At 40.9% G+C, this 21,992-nt stretch overlaps 1 protein-coding gene across 14 annotated transcripts in view; it reads left to right on the plus strand.

The window, feature by feature from the left end:
* The first annotated feature begins 7,487 nt into the window (after window positions 1–7,487).
* Window positions 7,488–21,992, plus strand: part of WWOX (WW domain containing oxidoreductase) — a 401,132-nt gene continuing 386,627 nt past the window's right edge. For 4 of the 14 annotated variants that reach the window (XR_015060076.1, XR_015060077.1, XM_085888423.1 and 1 more), the window contains exons 1-4: window positions 7,489–7,707; window positions 20,423–20,487; window positions 21,119–21,176; window positions 21,283–21,461. Coding sequence is in view for 8 of the 14 variants with exons in the window: in XM_085888423.1 (XP_085744549.1) it covers window positions 7,604–7,707; window positions 20,423–20,487; window positions 21,119–21,176; window positions 21,283–21,461 (406 nt within the window). In the remaining 6 variants the exon portion in view is untranslated. Of the gene's footprint in view, window positions 7,708–7,851; window positions 7,944–20,422; window positions 20,488–21,118; window positions 21,177–21,282; window positions 21,462–21,992 lie in introns of those variants that run through there. The other 10 variants (XR_015060078.1, XR_015060079.1, XM_085888430.1 and 7 more) reach the window with 7 other exon arrangements.

Consider the following 21,992-nt stretch of genomic DNA (forward strand, 5'->3'; position numbering starts at 1 on the left):
ACAGTTGTACAAACCATGATGACATTGATTGGCGATAACGGTGACATTTCACAGGTGGGTGGAAATTAAAACGTCGTGTGGTGTTCTTTCCAACGCAGTGCGATGATGTGGAGGACACAGCTGATGATCAGTCTGTTTAATAGACATCATATCACACTAAAAATGTGGACTCTAACTTTTACATTGAACTTATACAATGATCTCAGCATGATATTTAGATAATATAAATATATAAACCATCAACACGTGAAAACAAATTTGGAAAAATAAAAATAAAAAAAACACAATGGAGCATGTTTAGTGACATCAGCAATTTGTGACCCACCACATTGGAGTACTGCGTTAGGAAAAAAAATCACGTCCGTTCATCATTGGTTCAGTTCTTGTGCTTTGTGTGCTCCATGGCAAACAACCGGGGTCAAAGGTTGGCCTGTAGCTTGGATATATCGGTACCTTGGACACATTGTCCAGGGAGCAACATTACAACTCAGGTTATAAGCAACACAGACCCGTATGAATTGCTGAAAGCAGCAAGGTCTGGAAGCTGAAAAATTGACGAAACGCCCTGAAACTCGAACATTGCTTATGCAATGTAATATGCATTATGGTGATGTTGAAATTGAGTGAGGATGATTTGAAATTTTCAAAAAGTTTAATTTTACGAATTTAACAGGAGGTTCACACCAAAACATCTAACACTAAGCTACGCAGCGAAGTGGAAGTGATTTTTACTCATGCCATATACAACAGCAGGGATGGTTGATAAAGGTGATGTCAGCTGACTTTCAAACACGTGGAATATGACCTCAGGCAAATGATAGGACTAATAGAGTAAAATGTTTGCGAAATACAACATTGTCTTTTTTACGAAATTTTTCAGCAAGCTGTTAGTTAGTGCCTGGTATTTTATTTTCCACTTGCAAATACCACCTGTCGCTTCATTGACGGGAATACCGGGAGATTGGGGGTGGGGGAGGGGGTAGGGGGAGAGAAAGACGGGAGAGCGAGAGACTTTTGGGTCCTCCATCCTCGGAGTCTTTTCGGTCATTTGGGTCCTCAGGGTCTTTTTGGTCCTTGGGATCTTATGGGTCATCGTGGTCTTTTGGGTCCTCAGGGTGTTTTAGGTATTTTTGGTCATCAAGGTCCTTGGGGTCTTGTGAGTCCTCAGGGTCTTATGGGTTTTTTGGGTCCTTGGGGTATTTTGACCGCAGTGAACACACAGTTGTGTTGAAAGATTGGCCTTTAAGACCCTACTCAAATTGTTCTTATGAAGGGGGACAGACAATTACACAAATACACAAACACACAAATATTCAGTGTTTCTGCTACTGATTTACAAATGTACTCCAAACCTTATCGATGTGCTCACATTGCATTGGTACTGCACATACTTTATCGACAGATGATCTAACATTCTAAATAGTACATACTTTCTAGAAATATGTGTGTGTTGTTGCTGTTGATTGGGCCCGTGCCTGCCCTGCACAAACAGGGCTGATAATACACCACTGTGTTCACCACAGCCATGTAGATCTGATTGGCCCAAGGGCAAATGTGTCTGGCAGCCCCGCCCCCATCAGGCTGATTGACAGTTGTAGTCCCGCCCACCCGTCTGATCCCTTCTGATTCCTCCACAAAGGAATGCAGTTTTGCGTACTTTTTTTATGGAATCCTTTCAAGCTGTTAAAATTTCGATGAATTTGCACCTTGCAACTATAAAATGCAGTAGGTTTGTGTTTAAAACAAGTTGGTAGCTTAAATCAATTTTGAGTTAGTCTGCCAGAAAATAATAATAAAAGAACATCCATCCATCCAGACCATATTCTGTACAGAGCATCGGCCATTGCAGTCTACTGGGCTATTGGGCGCAATCCTGTACAGGTCGCCATTCCGACACAGGATAAAAGAAGAAGAGCAAGAATTGTAATACTTGTCCCCTACCAATGTGATATATTCTCAGTCCAAAAAGGAAATAACTCTGTGAAAAATTGACGAAACACCCTAAAACTCGAACTTGTTCTGTAACTTATCATAATAAAGCCATGTACCAACTTTCAGTTGATGATTTTAAAGAGTATGGGAAATATAATAAGCTCAAATGAGCTAAGATCCTCGTCCTCTTAATGACGTCATAAAAACGAATATGACGTCATTGTGATGTATCAGGTTTGCGATAAATTATCTGTGCTAATGCCCGGCTTGATTCCCGCAAACAAAATTCAAACAGCTTGCCTAGTTTCGGAGATAATGGTATAGGCGATTTCCATTAGCGGCGATATTATGACGTCAACTTTTTTTCTAGGAAGAATTACCAAAATCGGAGATGGTTACTGTCAGCGCGTGGGCTTTCTGCATATACATGGCAGGTTTCACGAAGATCCGATGAAAACTCTGGGTTGTGAAACAAAAAAAATGTCAAAAAATAGGAATGACGTCATAAAAATTGATATGACGTCATAGTGATGTATCATATGTGCGGTAATTCATTTCTGATAATGCCCTGTTCGATTCCCGCAAACAGAATTCAAAAAGCTTGCCTAGTTTCGGAGATAATTCTTTCGGCGATTTCCATTAGTGGAGATATTTTGACGTCATAACTTTTTTTCTCAGAGGAATTTTCAAAATCGGAGATGGTTACTGTCAGCGCGTGGGCTTTCTGCATATACATGGCAAGTTTCACGAAGATCCGATGAAAACTCTGGTTTGTGAAACCAAAAAAATGTCAAAAAATAGGAATGACGTCATAAAAATTGATATGACGTCATAGTGATGTATCATATGTGCGGTAATTCATTTCTGCTAATGCCCCGTTCGATTCCCGCAAACAGAATTCAAAAAGTTTGCCTAGTTTTGGAGATAATTCTTTAGGCGATTTCCATTAGCGAAGATATTTTGACGTCATAACTTTTTTTCTCAGAGGAATTTTCAAAATCGGAGATGGTTACAGTCTGCACAGGGTATTTTTACATATATACGCCAAGTTTCAGGAAGTTTCGATGAAAACTGTAGGCTGTGAAACAAAAAAGTCCACAAGAACAACAACGTGAGTAAGACTTGGAGATCCTCCACAAGGATCTAAAAAGTTTGAAAAACCACAGGTGGGACGGACGGACAGACGGACGGACAGACAGACACTCACTAAACCTATCGACCCCTCCGGTGAAAACGGAAGTGGACCAAAAATAATAAGAGGAGCGAGAATTACTTTGCAGTCGATGTCCCCAACCGGTTCCATTGGAGAATAAGAAACTCCATAACCCACCATGTTTCAGTGTATTCAGAAAAATAAAAGGGAAAATCAATTTTCATTTACTGATATCTTTTGTACACAAGAAACCAATAAATACAGCTGGGAGAACAAAGCAAAGATAAGAATTCGTTTGCTTTAACGCAAACTCGAGCTGATACCGCAACCAACATGAAGAAGAAAGCCTTTCCAACCCACCATGTTTTGTTAGTTTCGAGGCTTTGCCTATTTCATATAAAAGACAACCCGATGTACATACATGAATCAGAAACATGCGTATGACTTATGTGAAAATATAATACATCATGGGTATGTACCGAGGATCATTCCAATTGCACTGGGCCATGGACTAACACAGGCCAAAGACCTGAGGCCTGCCAATCTATGCTGCTTTCAAACAATGGCGGCACGTGATTTTATTGGGTGGAGTCAGGTCAGCTGTGCAGCCAACAGGTGTGAAACAGTGGGGTGGAGTCAGGGCAGGTGGGCACTGACCCATGTATAATACGGGGTGTTCCAAAAAGACCTGGACAACTTTAGTTGTATATATATATATATATATATATATATATATATATATATATATATATATATATATATATATATATATATATATATATATATATATATCTTTATTTTCAGGCTTGTCGCTTTAATGCAAAATAAGATGGTGACTCCACAGGAGAAAGCTGAGTGAGTCGAATGGTTCATCGAGATGAGATCTGACACGCAAGTTCAGCGTAATTTCCACACCAGGTATGGAAGGAATCCGCCATCGCAGACTGGTATCAGAGAGTGGTAGAAGAGGTTGAAGGAGACTGGAAGTTGTCAGAAACAGAAAAGTACCGATCGACCAAGCACAAGTTCAGCAGATGTTGAACGAGTGAGTGAATAATTCCAACAAAGTCCCACAAAATCAATCCGATGGCATCCAGAGAACTGGGACTACGAATAATCACCGGACACAAGATTTTGTATAAAAGACTGAAGCTTTTTGCTGACGAGGTGCAGATTCTGCAGGAACTCAAACCAAATGACAGACCCAAACGCAAGGTGTTTGCCTTGGAAATGATCAGTCGCATGGAGGATGATGAAGATTACCTGAAAAAGGTCATGTTCACAGACGAAGCTTGCTTTCATGTATCGGGGAAGGTCAACTAGCACAATGTGAGGATCTGGGATGATGAAAACCCTCACGTGGTCATTGAGCACATGTGCGACAGTCCAACGGTCAATGTGTGGTGTGGCCTTCTCCATGACTGCTTGGTGGGTCCTTTTTTCTTCGTGAAGGACACAGTGACCTCAACAATTTACATGAACATGTTGGAAGGATTCACCTTACCACAGATTGAAGAGCTGCAACTCGATATCATTTTCAACAGGACGGTGCTCCCCCTCATTGGGCTTTAGTTGTTCGAGCCATCCTGAATGAAAATTTTCCAGGTCGCTGAATTTGTTGAGACAGACCAACCACCTGGTCCCCGCGATCACCAGACATATCTCTCCTTGATTTTTTTTTTTCTGTGGGGGTTTGTCAAAGATGTTTTCTACAATACCAAGGTAGGAAACCTGGATCACAGCCGCACGCGGACTGGTGGACGCAAACATGCCAAGCCAAACATGGCAAGAACTCGTATACCGCCTTGATGTCCTGCGTGTGACAAACGGAGCTCACATTGAAGTGTATTGATGGTGTGCACAAAACTATATGAGTTTCTGTGTCATATAAACCAAAGGGTATCGTTGTATCATTTGTGGTTCTAAATATATTATCAACCAAAGTTGTCGGGTATTTTTGGAACACCTTGTAGTTAATAGTAGTAGTAGTGTTGGTATTCGAAGTAGTATAATGTGTTTGACTGAGTTGAAAGTTGTGTGTGCTTTCACGTCCATCGCGGGATTGCCACTGATTTAGAGGCTCTCCATTTGTTATGTCCCCACTCCCATTGTATGTAGGTGTGAGGGCCGGTTTGATAAAAGGGAGGATGAAAGGATCAGCGTGTGGCTGTGTGAGTGATTGGAAGAGGACATGGATGCAAGTAACATACTTTGAATGTTGTTGATGGAGCTATGAGGATCAGTATTAAAGGGGAATGAATAGAAATGGCATTTATTGAGCATGCAGGAGGAGTAATTGGGATGGAGTCAATGTCCTGCCATTTTATGCATACGTAATAGATAGATTTCTCCCTGTTTTATAGTTTCTTCCGTTGTGTCAATTGAAGACCTGGGTGAAAGAAGTACTAAAGTCACATTTTTGAAAAAAATGAGCTGGCACCAATACTATAATCTATAATGGCCGGAGCATCATTTGATACCAAAAAAATCCAAAAATAAGTACTCAAGTCCTGTATATTGGTGTATCGTCATTGTTGAATTCACTAAAATGTAGTGCAAGAAATACCCAAGTCCATAATGTTTGAGCAAGAAGTTCCTAAGTCCATCACTGTCCAATCAAAATGCTAGTATGTGTCACGTGACAAGCTGTGAAAATGGCGACCATGGAGGCTGGACAGCATGGTGTGAATGAGGATAACCCTGATAACAGGGGCAAAAACGTAAAAGAAACCCTGGAGACTGGGCTACAAAGGGAATGAAGGATGCCAAAGTATCAGGTATGTAGTTTCTATGCATTATACTTTGCTGGTACTGAAAAAGGCACTACATTCGTCATCAACTTTTGAGCCCTCATAAAACTGTGCATGTGGCAGTGCAGTGCAATGCTGTGCTGACCCAGATTCTCCATGTATTGGATGTATGTACACTGTACAGCCCCATGAGACATAGCAAAAATGACTGTTTGGCAATCAAAAATGAGCAATAAAGGGTTTTGTGTGTTAAAAGTACACAAGTCCAGCCATTTTGTCACAAAAAGCACTTAAGTCCAGGTATTTAGCCACAAAAACTACTTAAGTCCAGGTATTTAGCCACAAAAAGTACTGAAGTCCAGGTATTTAGCCACAAAAGGTACCTAATTCTCGGTAGGTATTTAGCCACAAAAAGTTCATAAGTCTTGGTATTTAGCCACAAAAAGTACTTAAGTCCAGGTATTTAGCCACAAAAAGTACCTAAGTCTCAGTAGGTATTTAGCCACAAAAAGTACCTAAGTCTAGGTAGGTATTTAGCCACAAAAAGTACCTAATTCTCGGTCGGTATTTAGCCACTAAAAGTTCATAAGTCTAGGTATTTAGCCACAAAAAGTACTTAAGTCCAGGTATTTAGCCACAAAAAGTACTTAAGTCTCGGTAGGTATTTAGCCACAAAAAGTACCTAAGTCTAGGTAGGTATTTAGCCACAAAAAGTACCTAATTCTCGGTCGGTATTTAGCCACTAAAAGTTCATAAGTCTAGGTATTTAGCCACAAAAAGTACTTAAGTCCAGGTATTTAGCCACAAAAAGTACCTAAGTCTCGGTCGGTATTTCGCCACTAAAAATTCATAAGTCTAGGTATTTAGCCACAAAAAGTACTTAAGTCCAGGTATTTAGCCACAAAAGTACCTAAGTCTCGGTCGGTATTTAGCCACTAAAAATTCATAAGTCTAGGTATTTAGCCACAAAAAGTACCTAAGTCTCGGTCGGTATTTAGCCACTAAAAATTCATAAGTCTAGGTATTTAGCCACAAAAAGTACTTCAGTCCAAAACTAATTTTCTCGTTTTCTTCGTAATAAAGGATTATTTTTCCACAAAAAAACGGTTTGTCTGCTCCGTATAGCCCCTGGAACCAGCAACAGGCTCCATAGTATGTGCCACCTTTAAAAAAAAGTATCTGCAGCATGTTTTGAAAACTTTGATCCTCAATATCTCCAAAGTATTATTTTGTGATTGAAGTACTTCTTGCACTCAGGTCTTCAATTATTGTTGATAATTTCTGTTCAGCAATTGGCTTCGCGAGTGCAGTTAGCGGCATTGCCTTTTAGATCTCGTGTCTTGTTGTTGTTCAATTCTAAATGCAAGTATTTGGAGTAAATTGATCGTGACATGGAAACGATTTAAGAAGCAAAAAATAAAAAATAAAAAATAAATAAAAAATAAATAAAAATAAAAAAAAACAAAAAAAAACAGGAAACGGAAGTGCTTGGAATTTTGCAAGTGAGGAAAAAAAACAACAACAAACAGGAAACGGAAGTGTTTGGAATTTTGCAAGTGAGAAAAAAAAAACAACAACAAACAGGAAACGGAAGTGCTTGGAATTTTGCAAGTGAGGAGAAAAAAACAACAACAATCAGGAAACGGAAGTGCTTGGAATTTTGCAAGTGAGGGTGGAAAAAAACAACAACAAAAAACAATTCCTTTTCCGGTCGGCGGTAAATCTCCCACGTTCAACGGAAGAACGGGATTTGTTGTGCTTGCTGTGCATGGAGGATCTGGAGTATGCGGGGCTGGACACGGACAGTGAAGATGAACTCCCGCCGGGTTGGGAGGAGAGGAGTACCAAGGGCGGATTGATCTATTATGTCTGGTAAATGACACGCGACACGGTACAACTTACACAGTTAAAGGTTGGGAAAATGTCATTCAACCCGCCTCACGGCTCACCTGTGATCAGTCCCCTCCCACTCCCAGCACTTTTTTTTTTTTTTACAAAGTATTGCTCTCTGGGTAGTAGTTGTCGTAGTAAGTGGTGGTAGTTTTAGTTGTCGCAGTCGCAGTGTGGGTGTATTGTGGAGCAGGAATGTGATGGAGGTAGAGGTAGAGGTAGGTGGAGTGGTGTGGAGAGGTGTGGGTGGTGGAGAGGTGTGGGTGGTGGAGAGGTGTGGGTGGTGGAGAGAGGTGGAGAGGTGTGGGTGGTGGAGAGGTGTGGGTGGTGTTGTGGAGAGGTGGAGAGGTGGGTGGATGTACATGATGACAAGGCACCACCCTTCACAACATACGGAGACTTGTACTTTCCAGAGTTCCTATTTTGATAGGAACTCTGGAATGTATTTCATGTATTGACTATTTTGATACTTGATGTATTTCATGGCCAGTTGTAAGTCCTCAAGTTTTGTCCTTTGTAGATTTAACAGGTACAGGTAACATTCACCTTTATGAAATGTGCTTCCTTTGGGTGATGCAGCGTGACGTCGTGGGTCAATGTGCGAAAGAAACATCGTCTTGCTTCCTGCAGCGGTTAAAATGTTTCCATCAGTGTTCTGTTGATTCCATCCAATAATGTAAGAAACGTCATCGTCATCGTCATTGGCATCGAAGGTGATCCTGTAACACCTTGGTCTTTTCATCGTAATATTGAACTTCAGTGTGTTCACATATAGCCTGGTGTTGGCTAACGGTTAAGGTGCTGTCTTAAGATCTTAGGGCCTTGAGTTTGAGCCCTTTTTCCACAGTTAAATTAACACCAGGTGGGGTTGACTCAGCCTGCCATCCTTCCGAGCTTGGCGAAATGAGCACCAGTGTACTGGTTATCGAGGGCACTGCATTAGCGGCACGGCCGCACCCTCAGAAAATGATGCATCCAGCGGCCACAGGCTGCACAGTGCACACGATACGGATAGGTGGTGTGTTCACCAGTGTGACCACTCCTCATTTTCATAAATGCCAAGGTGAGCCAATGAAAAAATCCAAGAATTCACAAGGTTTCGGAAAAGCGATGATAATAGAAAACCTATACGCCTAGAAAACCAAGACGCCAAGGAGAACAACGAATAGCCAAGATCTTGTGAAAAAAGCCAAGGAGTGGTCACACTGGTGTTCACATACTTGAGAAGGGCAGACTTGTGGAAGGCGGAAGCACTCACTCATTCATTCCACCAGTGCTTCTCTAATTTAGACTTGTAAATTGGCTTGAGATCTGTGCGGGGTTATTATCTTGCCAAAACGAAGTTTTTTTGCAAGATATGTTAGTCAGCTTGTATGTTTTTTTTTGTTTGTTTGTTTGTTTGTTTGTCTGTAATCACGTATAAAAAATTCTGCAGAGCACAGTTATCATTGGAAATTTTTGTAACTTCGCATATCAGAGGCCTATAGAGGTCCCTTTCAGTGCACAAAATTTTGAAGGTCAAAGGTCATTGTCACTTTGTCGCAAATCAGGGGAGTCGACGAAACCCTTATTTTTTGAGTAATTTTGATCGGATCGTCTTCAAACTTCATGGTCTGGCGCTCAGCTGATTAATTTTTGGTGGCGATTGGCCTTGACCTTCATGGTTAGCGCCTGAGGTCAAACATATTTGACCCCAAGGTCAAATTTTCAAGTTTTAGGAACCATATCGTGTAGTACCTCAAATTGAACACCTTGATGAGTGCTTTCTAGATATGTCAAGCTTGAGACATTATGACGTCATTTGGTGACGTTATGAGGCAAACGCATATTTTTCATGGTTACTCTGTAGAACGATTCTCATCGGAATCTCTCGTAGGCAGATATTCCTCAAGGAGTCGCTCCTGGTGGATAGCAGCTCTGTTCACCTCAGTGTGACCTTAAAGAAGTCACACGTGGTCACCTTTTGGCAAGGTACGGGTCTTTTTTTGTTTATTTGTGAACAGTATTACGGAAAAACTCCTCGACGGATTTTGACGAAACTTGGTGGGGGGATTAGGTATGGTCCAAGGATCATGCCATTAGATTTTGGACTTGGTCCCCCCCCCAAAAAAAAATTTAGAGAAAAAAAAATATATTTTTTTGCATTTCTACATGTTTTAAGTGATTTCCAACCCCCCCCCCAAAAAAAATTGTTAGAGAAAAAAAAATTTTTGCAACTTTTTTTTTCAACAAAATTTCGATTTTTTTTTTTGTTTGCATTACTACATGTTATAAGTGATTTCCAACAAAAAACATGCTAAAATTATAATTGCGGTTGATTTTGGAACTTCAGGTGGATATACCCACGTAAAATCAATTTCTGTCTCAAGGAATCCAGTTATGACGAATGAATTGAGTATGTAAAAGAGAAAGTTGCAAACTATAACTGTGTGCGCACTGTTGATGTCAAATTCAATGAATAGGATATCAGGTTCACTTGAGTGACCTAGCAGTATTGGCGGCGGAGGTTTTGCACTCTACCGAGTGCTCCCCCTCTAGTTTCAATTGTGATATGTTTATTTTTGGCTGTCACCGACCTTCCTCTATATTTTCTGGAAGCTCGGGAACCTAACCCCTTTATTACCATACAAAATTGGTTTTAACTATTGCAGCATTTGCCAGGAATGTAACCCCTACAATATTTTAATGTAACCCCTACCCCTAAGGGTTTAATGTACAATAATTATAAAAATACGCTAACAAGTTTATGACGAGCAAAAAAAAAAAAAGAAAAAAAAAACTTAATTTTGCTGACAATTCAATGTTCATGGAAATGATATAAAAAACATGTTGAAGGTAATAAATAATGTGCTATGTAATAATAAAAAAATATATGCTCTGTCTCTAATCAATGGCACCATACCATTCCTGCTCAAATGAAAATTGCTAAAGTCATCCTGATATTTTAAAAAGGCAATCAAAAAGATTTGGGAAAATATCAGCCGATATCTTTATTAACCTCTTTTTCGAAAATCTTGGAAAAATTGTCTACCCTCATAATATAAAGTTGTTAAATAATTGTAGCATTCTTTGTAACACACAATTTGGTTTCTTTGAGAAATGCACAACAGCACATGCTACACTGATATCTATATTATAAAAGGAGTCATCTGTCTTATCTGTCTGTCTTTGTTTGTTTGGTTGTCATCTTGTAACTTGAGAACAGATTAACAGATTTCAATAAATCCGACTGCTGATCGAGGAAACTCCTGGGAAGGTAGGGTCCGGCAATCTCTCGAAATACTGGTTAAAACAATATAATTTTTTCATACCGATGAAGTTGTATTGGAATTTTGAATATACTGGTGTGCTGAAAAAAAAAATCGGTTTATGCCAAACAAATCAAAGAAAGGTGTTTACAATATTTAAATACCATAAAAAAAATCGCCTTTTTACAGCCATTTTCCCTGCTGAGCAGGGGTTCGCTTTTTGCAGGCTCCATGCAATCATGGTTCCCTTCTTGAGGCAATGTTTTATGGCCGGATGCTCTTCCTGACGCCAACCCTGCTCACCTCTTACGACACACAGGGATACGGTACACCCAGGGCCGGCACCAGACTATTTTGCGCCCTCGGCAAGGCCAGCTACTTGCATCCCCCCCAAACAAATTGCCAACTTCGATTTTTTGTTTGCAATGTTCTGCCTTTCGTTTGCGGTACTGGGCTCCAGAAGGTCGTTTTTTATCAGCCATAGCTCACTGGAAAAAAATAAATAAATAAGTAAACAGTATTATATAAAGAAAAAACAATATTGAAAGAATAGAACAGATAAAGAAAGAAGAATAGATAGATAAAGAAAGAAACAGTATTGTTAATGTTGAAAACAGTAAACTGGTTATGAACCAACAATGAACTATAAATTATAATGAACAATGAAATATTATATTTTCCTTTTATTATTGTGTTTTCTTAAAACAATAATTTGCATAAAACTGTGACCCTTAAAGGTCAGTAATTCGCCCCTCTGCGGTCTGCACCCTAGGCGGCTGCCTAGTTGGCCTTATGGTAGCGCTGCCTCTGGGTACACCTATTCCAACCGGGGCATACACCGAGATCAGTACACTGGTACTCATTTCGCCGACCTCAGAAGGATGACAGGCTGAGTCAACCCCCTGGTGTTAATTCAGTGGCAAATGTGGCTTGAACTCAGGACCCTAGGTTCCCAAGCCAGCCACCCAGACCACTAAGCCAACACCAGGCTTAATATTTAAATACTGTACATGATTTAAAAAGCTTTGATGCACTCGGCTATACGTGGAACGTATGACGTCAAGACATACCAGGAAGTAGGTATAATAGGTTTTGTTTTTTTACTTTTAGCACCTGAGCATCGTACAAGCAATCACATTTTTATTTGTCCTTGTGGCTGTTTTGAAAGTAATTGCCAATTGGTTATTTTATATGAATCTGGTGGACTACTGATATGGCCATCCGTGATCGTCATACCGGCCTTTAATGATTATCAATTGATACTGATTTCACTTGGAAAGAAAATCATTATTAATCCAAGTTTAAGTTGGAAGTAAAATTACCGTTCTCGTCCTGGGGAGAAAGCCCCATATTGGAATATTTTTGAAAATTACCATGTGTCAATGATGTGTGCGTCATATATGAATACATCATGGAATCTGCATAATCTTTTTAATTAAATTTTTTTTAAAATAAATAGTCCAACTGCAATATCAATATGAGCCCACCAATATATTGATTTCGGAAAAACTAAATAAGCCAACTTGTGATGCTAGTTATCCCTGCACGGAGGGCAGGATCTCCCAGGAATCCTTTTATTGCTTTTGCTACATAGATTATATAGCCATCGCAGCGAAGATTGGTATTCCCGTCAGCAAAGTGACAGGTCTTGCATGCCAGTTAATTAATAAAGTAGTCTGGGCTATGGACAATTTAACGCACACTTCGTATTTTCCTGGATTTTTCCAAGGTTTTTGATACAATTAATCGTGAAGTTATTTTGTATTAATTATCACACTACAGTTTCAGAGGAAAGGCTTTGGAGTGGTACAGGAATTATCTTCCAATTAGAAAACAGTTTGTATGTGTTATCAATACTTAATCCAGTACGAAGCTAGTTACTGGTGGGGTACCCCAAGCCTCCCTTCTTGGTCCATCCCTTTTTATCTTGTATATTAATGACTTTCAAAATTCACCTGATATTTTGTTTTTTATATTGTTTGCTGATTACTTAAATATTTTCTTATCACGTCAAGGCCCTCATATCCTTCTTAATACAGTAAATATTGAATTGAAGCTTGTTCATGATTGGATATGGGCAAACAAAGTTTCTCTTAATATAGATAAAACCAATGACATGCTATTTCGCAATTCACTTCCAGAGCTTCCTGGATTTATTAGTATTAATTATGTACATTTAGACTGAGTTGACTCGACTAAATTTCTTCATTGTTCATTGATCATAATTGATCCTGGAAAGCGCATCCCGACTATTTTCATAAATTGCTGTCATGAAATGTTGGAATTATTAATCAGTTAAAAAGGGTTTTCCCAAAATGTACATGTTTTACTTTTCTTATATTCTACCCTTGTCTTACGTTATTTAAACTATGGAATGTTCGCCTGGGGAAGTGCATCAAATATTCACGTGGAAATAATTTTATCGATTCAAAAACGAACACTCAGAATTATTAATAATACTGGTTTTCACTCTCATACTGATGTATTATTTCTCAGGAAAAAAAGATTCTGAAAATTGATGATTTGTTCTATTTTAATTTAGGTATACTCATGTTTCAATTGAATACTGATATTACCAAGCCTGGTGTTGGCTTAGTGGTTAGGGTGGTGGCTTGGGATCCAAGGGTCCTGAATTCAAGCCCCGTTGGCTGCTGAATTAATACACCAGGGGGTTGACTCGGCCTGTCATCTTTCCGAGGTCGGCGAAATGAGTACCAGTGTGTACTGGTAGAGGGGCGCTGCATCAGCGACACAGTCGTGCTTCCAAGAAATGATAGCTACCCTAGCAGCTAAGCTGCCATACGCAAGAAGAAGAAGACTGATATTACCTCATGCCATGGGATCTTTATTTGTCAGAAACAACCAAATGCACTCTTATCCAAAAAGGCAAGAGTGAAAAATCATCATGTACCTTTTACCAGAACTGTTTTTTGTTCACAAAAATCTCTTATGTTCATTCATGGGACCCAAATTCTGGAATTACTCGGATACAAGTCTCAAAGAGGTGACTGGCCGAGTCAGCTTTAAAAGTAAATTGAAATATCTTCTCTTTTAAATGTACAGTACGTTTAATCATGCCTATGAATAATTTGACATCAGACATCAGACATCAAACATCTGATTATTGCTGTTGATGCTCTTTGAATATGCTTTTCTTTGCATACATTGAGATGTCATATTGTGGGCTCTCTTACTCTTACTTAGGCTCTATTTTTGAGATATGTTGCCTTTTTTTATGTGTTATTGTATGATTTGCATTTTTCTACACAAATGCCATTCCAATACCAATTTTTCCACAAGAAAATTTACTTATCTTCTCCAAGCATTGCTTTTTATTCGCTTCCTTCATGTTTCATATTGTTGTGGTTGACGAAATTCGCAAACCACCATTCAGGTCCCTTAGGTGAGATATCTCTGTAAGTATATGTGTAGTTAGGCCCAAACCCGTTGTTTCGAGGGAATAAATGTCATTCATTCGGGCTGCGACCCTTCTAGATAGCCGTTTTTCTTTTACTATCTTTATTTTGGACCAGCCGCCATTACTACCACCACCAACCAGGTCTCAACAGCCATCACCCAACAACCACCAGCCGCAACGCCGCTTCACAACAACAACAACGCCAACAGCCATGACCTTTACCGTCACATCTTGCTCTCGCAACCATCGCATCACCGCCATTTCCGCGCCGCTTGTGGGCACCGATACTGGACTCGTGCAGGGCGCGCACCGAGCAGCGTGTGCAGAAACATCACAGCCTTTCCGAAGAAAACGGATCAAAAACGACTCACGCCCACTTCTGTTCCGTCCTATCGGCGAGCGTGGGGCGATTTGGCCCTGCCTCCAGGTGCGTTGGAGTAATATCGCTATATGTAAATTCATGGATAAAAAAAGCATTCACGCCCACTTTTCCTCGGTCCAATGGGGAGCCAGCCAGAGGTGAAGGGTCGAAGGTAAAGGGTCGAAGGCGAAGGAGCGAGGCCCCGGGGGCTATAAAGGGCTGCGTTCGCTCGCCAAACGGGGCAGTTCGCAGTCGGTGGAGTTGGGAAGAGCCAGTTAAGTGGAGTTCGGAGTTGAGTTGGGACGAAGAAGCAGTAGTAGTCAGTCAAGTGCAGTTCGCAGTCGGTGGAGTTGGGAAGAGCCAGTCAAGAGAGGAGTCTGAGAAGGCAGTTGGACGGAGCTGTGGAGAGTTGGAGAGGTGGCGGCGGCGAAGGCGGTCGAGGGGGTGCTCGTGTCAGAGTCGGGGAGCTGCGGAGGGGAGAGGCCGGCAACGTGACCGAGGTCGTGGTGGAGACGCTCGTCGCGGGACCCGAGACAGGGAGATATCCTCCTTCCCCCGAGCATCAACAACCCCCTCCTGTTTCCCCCCGCGCTGAGATAGTACGAGAAGGGGGCCCCGTTCCCACCCCATACCAGGCAGTCCCAGCGAGGCCCGCGGAGTCGGGGCGCCAGCGCCATTTTGCGGCTCATCACCAGACGGGTAGGCTCGACGTGGTCTCGGCCCCAGGCCGTCTGCCCCCTCATAGTGGAGGGTGGTCCCTTTTTCTTTTGCTTTGAGTATATGTGTTGTCGGCGCCGTCTGTGAAGTAAAACTGTATAAGTGTTGCCGTGTGCTCGGTAGTCGGTTAGCTCTGCATTGTCTTTTGCTTTTACATTTGCTTTTTGTGCATTATTGTGTGTTTCTTCTTCTTCTTTTACATTTGCTTTTGGTGTAATTGTATATGTGTGCTTTCCGTTCATCGCGAAATAAATGTGCTTTATGTTGAACTGTTTTCCCGTTTCGCTTTGTCTTTTCCTTTATTGAATCTCCATCTTACTTCACGTAAAGGGTTGGTCGTGGGCTAAAACGCCCGATAATTAATCGAACCGTCGAGGCCGACGATAACACCGCTCGGTTATCCCGATAGTACGGAACGGGTCGCTTAAAGTGGCCCGTGTCCGAAGTCGACCTGCGGCGAGGTGCGATCGCCCGGTCTACCCTCCGTGTGGGTACTTAGGTAGGTCGAATTTGGCGAGCAACCCTATCCCACGCGGGGGCCGATTGGCACGATCGTGGTGAGGCCGAAAGGTCCACCCGTGACTAGTTCCCGGCGTTAGTCCGAGAGGGTCACGACGGGATTGTCCGTCCGGTGGGCGACGTGCCGCGATTCGAGTTACGTGGCCGTTCGCACGCCGGCGGGCGCGAATCCGCAACAATATCAACAACTCAAATTTCAGTCTTCGAATAATTGTAATTTCCAAAATAAACTGTTATTATGAAGTTTTATGCAACATAGTTTTGTTATATTGTATGCCACTCCTTCCCAATTCCATATCCAGGTGATGCATGACGTCATCGACAGGCGACGAAGGAAGGGGGTACTCTGTTTTAATTGGTTCACGAAAAAATATTTTCACGAAAAAAATAAGTGACCACTATATTCGTTATTGTTGTCTGTCTGTCTGTCTGTCTGTCTGTCTGTCTGTCTGTCTGTCTGTCTGTCTGTCTGTCTGTCTGTCTGTCTGTCTGTCTGTCCCGAGCATAGCTCCGTGGGTTTTGATCCGATCCTGACAAAATTTTGGTGGGAGGTTTATATCATGATCTAGTTGTGTTTTCCTGAAAATGGGTGTAGTGCGCCCATTATGGGCGGAGGCACGCCCAAAAAACGTGTTTTTAGGGGGTAGCCGATTTCAATTTTCATCTTCTCCGAGGGGGTTTGTCGAATCTGACAGGGGGTTCGGTACTTGGTTAGCCCAATGGCACCTGCCCCACGGAGCTCGATTTTTCATTTTCGTCCCAAGGTCAAGGTCACAAAGTCACGAACTTCGAAAATTGTGAATTTTGACGAAAAAAATTTTCTTCTCCGAGGGGTTTGTCGAATCTGGCAGGAGTTTCGGTATTTGGTTAGCCCAATGGCACCTGCATAGCCCCACGGAGCTCGATTTTTCATTTTCGTTCCAAGGTCAAGGCCACAAGGTCACGAACTTAGAAAATTGTGAATTGTGTTTTAGGGGGTAGCCGATTTCAATTTGCATCTTCTGCAAGGGGGTTTGTTGGATCTGGCAGGGTTTCGGTATTTGGTTAGCCCAATGGCACCTGCATAGCCCCACGGAGCTCGATTTTTCATTTTCATCCCAAGGTCAAGGTCACAAGGTCATGAACTTAGAAAATTGCGATTTGACATAAAAATCCATCCTCTCCGAGGGGTTTGTCGAATCTGGCAGTGGTTTCAGTATTTGGTTAGCCCAATGGAACCTGCATAGCCCCACGGAGCACGATTTTTCATTTTCGTCCCAAGGTCAAGGTCACAAGGTCACAAACTTAGAACATTTCTAATTTTGACATAAAAAAAATTATACGACCGCCCAAACTTTGAGAGCTTGGATGACAATATTTTTTATGCATAATCTTGAGGTCATTCCCCACCTAAAGTCTTGAAACCATTTTTCTCTATCTCGAACACCTTGCCTGTGGCGCCCCCTTCAAGTTTGTTTTTACGCTGATTTCATCAAAGTATGGATAATCCGATGAGTGCGAAATGCCATATAGCCTATATGACGTTATATTGTTCCTGGAATGTTCCAAAGGTCATAATCTTTGGCCTTTGACCTTTAAAGGTCACAAAGGTCAAATTTTCAAAGTTGTGGGAATCGAACCGGGTTTTCGACCTTCTTCGCCGAACTAACTCCAATAAGCTATAGCATGTATCCTGTTTCCTTATTTTAATGTCCACGACATTGTTTTGTGACCTTTAAAGGTTATGCAAAGGTCAATTTTTTTAAGTTGTTGAACGAAACCGGGTTTTCGACATTTTGCAGCTAATAACCTGTCACTCGTACCACATCATGTTGATCATTTTTATAACTTGGTCAAACATTATCACATTGTCTCATCCTTGACTTCTGAAACAATCTGCATCGTCAAATACCGCTCGTGAACCATCGTCGTCTTCAGACTTGTTCCATCTATTTGTTTTTCTTTCTTGTTTGGGAATGTCTCAGCCATCCTTTGAGCTCGAAAGCTGAAATTTGAGGACAAAAGTGAAGAACTGCTTTGGCAAAAACGGTATTTTTTATTTTTTGATTAATTGATTAATTACTTCGTTATTATCGATTTATTAATTCCTTATTTATTTTCTTTCTCATCTGGGCAATATGTCGAGCACGTTTTGAGCCAGGAAGCTGATATTTGGACATGATAATGAACAAGTGATTTGGCTCGAAAGGGTATTTTTGATTTATTTATTCATCAATTGATTATTCGTTTTTCGATGAATTGCCTAATCTTCAAAAAGTTACAGATTCGGATGAAACAGTGGTGGTTTTAGTATGCTATTGGCCAGTTGATTAAGAAATTATTTCACGATTGTTATTTATTTATTTTAATTATGTCATTAATCAATTATTGGACACCGCTTCCTCCCAATCCTATCTCCATGTGCTGCACGGTGGCATCGCACGGCACCGAAGGTGCTTCGGTAATGTCGTGCGCTTGAGGATGTTATTTATTTGGCATGGGGGTGGTGTACTTTGTACCAGTACATGTTTCAATTTTGTTTGGATGAGAACCTGAAGCATTAAATAAAGTAAACTGAACTGAACTGATAAGGGAACCAGTGCATTTGTTGGTGTATATTCGTTTTTCTTTTATCTGGCACATTGTAGCAAAACATTACATAGCTTATTACATGCTCAATTGTTGTTGCCTTTATATTGTCTATTTGTGAAGATATAGGTAATAATTGATATTCTGATTTGTTGCAGCACAGGAAAACAAATTTCTTTTCTGGTTCCCTCCATAGTTACCCTGCGCACATGAAGCAAAAAGCAAAGTTAAGCATTTGGTTCACTTCTCTCTATCTATCTGTCTCTGTCTGTCTGTCCACAAACATCAGTTTATGATCGATGAACAACTTGATTTCAATTGAATGTTCTATTTTTAACACTAATCAAAACATGAATCAGAAAAAGAACCTGTAGTTCAGCAGAACTTTGGTGCTGAATTTGTCCCAATCGCGCATGCACAGAGAGGAGTGGGATAATTTTCTCTCACACAATCTCCCTCCCCCTTGCCCCCCCCAATGCTCTACCTCTCCTCCCCCTCCCATGCTCTTCCTCACCTCCCTCCCCATGCTCTTCCTCGACTTACCCCTTAACTCTCTTTCTTGGCCTCCCCCCCGCCCCCGGCACACTCTGCCCCGAAGTCCTCATGCTCCTTCACCGTGCATTGAGGATATTTGTCTCCTCACTCTGCAGTGCACTTGGGCAGCTCAACACAGCTACAATGCCTACTTCTTCTATGCCAAACCGACTTGAGTATCAGTTTTGTTAAATTGGAATATTATATTCTCAAATTTTGTGTGACATCAACTTTGTGAAATTGGCCGTAAAAAATGTTATGGTTAAATTGGACAAATTTGATGAACTGTGCCTAAGGCTGCTTGAGTGTTCTAGTCAAGTCCGTGGGCCTTTTAGCATAACTCAAACTATTGGCGATGCGGGCAAACTCACACTCAGGAAAGGGCATGGATAACATAAATTCCGTTTCCAAAAATAATCCTAAATTCTGTCTCTCCGATCCTCTTCCCCAGACTGTTCTAAAGCGGCAGGACCAAGCAAGCCTTGCCCCGCTGAGTGTCTCCACTCCCTTTCCTCCGCAGAATCCCTCGGTGATGTGTTTCACCATCACAGCGATGCAAAAGCCCAAGGGATAAAAAAAAGATTGTTTCTTTTGATGTTTTGGATAATTGATTTTGGCAATTTGTTCTGTATATCGAGGATTTTCGATTGTAGGGCTTTGTGTCTACAATTGAAAAAGTTCAACTTGCTGGGACAAAGCGATCTATCTTTCTTTCCGGGTTAATTTCCAGCAATGTGGATTGTGCTTACAGCAAAATAGGCATTGATTATAATGTTCTGAATGTTTGTTATATCCAGGGTGTTTGATAAAGAGCTCTGACTATATATGTAAACATGCATTACTTAAAATATACACTGTAAGACTTCTCACAACACACTGTCTGTAAACGATAAATGTTTAACACTTTCAACCACTCACTGTACATCTGCTGAAAATGACAAAAACCCACAGATATGTCTTTAATCATACCGCCATAAAACTGAGAAACAACAGCTCCCTCAGGGATCGATTGTGCACGTGCAGGGTCATATGACCTCCCATTGTCCAGTCACGTGACCCTGAGTGAGCAGAGTGAGGCAATGCCTTTTGTTTATGGATATTTTCGTTTATGGACACTTGTCAATAGTTTTCTGAGAAGTGGCTATCTATTTGCAAAATATATGGAAGCATGTGAAGGTTTATAAAGAGGATGGGGAAGGGAAGAGAAGGTGAGATTATTGGTGGGTGGTCAAAACTTTTGTGTTCTTACATAATAATAAATAGAGCATTCCCAATTGTGAAGGGGGGAATTCTCATCTGTCTTTTGCATCTTTGTTGTTGTCGACACCCCAGCCACATGGAGCAAAGGACCCAATGGGAGAACCCAAAGACTGGGAAGAGAAAGCGAGTAGCCGGTGGTGAGTTCCAAAATCATTTGCACTGTGGTTGTTGGTTACAGTTACATGGGTACGTTTATATCATAGTCCATGCTCAAAACCATCCTGGATATGCAGAATCTGTCGGATGTGATGGATGAACCACAACAGGCTCAACCAAAATTACCTCTTGGGACACATCAGTCAAGGTGTTGCCAAAAATCCTACTACCAAGTACTAACCAATGAAAACCTGTTGGCAAATGTTTGAGGAAGGGCTTAGTGTGTGATCAGTATATATAGGAGTTACCCTGCAAGATATTAAACGACTGCATCCAAAGGCTTGTTATGTAATAGAATCTTGTCTGTTGACTTTTGGTCAGATATTGTACATTTTTTTTAATGATGTTAAAGCACACTCAGCATGTTCAAAGCTCTTGAGATACAGTTCTCCTCATGTAATTATCAGTTGTGCAGCTGATTTTGTTAAGCTTTTAATATATTTCATACTTGATCAGATCTATGTGAACACTTTCCTTCGATTTTTGTAAATTTTCAATTCATTTAATTTCAGCTCGGAAATGAAAGGGTATTATTATTGAGGTTTTCTGAAATGCTAATTTCTTTCTAGAATTTTTGGGCATAGATTATGTATTGATGTTTTATCTGAACAGGTTTGCCTTATGGGTGGAGACAAGAAACTGATGCAAATGGCCACAGTTATTTTGTGGAGTAAGTGAGCTTAATGATTTATTCCAAACTTAGTTTGGTTTTTTTTTCATTTGAATGTTTTGTTTTCCTCGCTGATCATGAAAAAACTTTTATTATCACTTCCCAGCCATGTACACAAACGTACAACGTACGTAGACCCACGTCTTGCATTCAGTGAAGAGGCCACTCGCACGGGTGCATTACCACGGCAGCGTTTTGACGGAAGCAGTACAGCAATGGAGGTTTTGCAAGGGGCCGATCTCACTGGAAAAGTGGCGATTGTCACCGGCAGCAGCAGCGGCATCGGTAAGCCCCAATAAGGTGTTGAACAAATTATGGAGCTAAAGATTGGTATATAACTGGAAAAATATATTCTGCATGTTCAGGCTGTTGAATGATTTGGAAAGTTGAAAATGTGATGTGTGTTGTATGTGTGTTTGTACATTGTAATTGTCTAATTAGTTACATTAAATTAGTAAATAATTACTATTACAGATATATATATATATATATATATATATATATATATATATATATATATATATATATATATATATATATATATATATATATATATATATATGGCCATGTTTCAACATAATCCCTGTGAATGAGATGCATTTGGCCCATTTCATTGTCAGCCTCCTGATGGCTGCAGTGGATGATTCTTTTGGGTTCGTACTTAGCCACACTTGGAAAGCCTTCTTGACAGCCTCGTGCCTCAAGAAGTGCTTGCCACATTGGACCTCCTTTCGTGGATTAAACAAGTCTTAATCGGATGAGCTCAATATCTGGGTTGTATTAGTGGGATGGAAAAACCTCACATTTATGTTTGGT

Source organism: Eptatretus burgeri, chromosome 7 (assembly GCF_056783735.1).
Source record: "Eptatretus burgeri isolate ZD-2024b chromosome 7, Ebu_testis_v1, whole genome shotgun sequence".
NCBI classification, from domain to species: domain Eukaryota; kingdom Metazoa; phylum Chordata; class Myxini; order Myxiniformes; family Myxinidae; genus Eptatretus; species Eptatretus burgeri.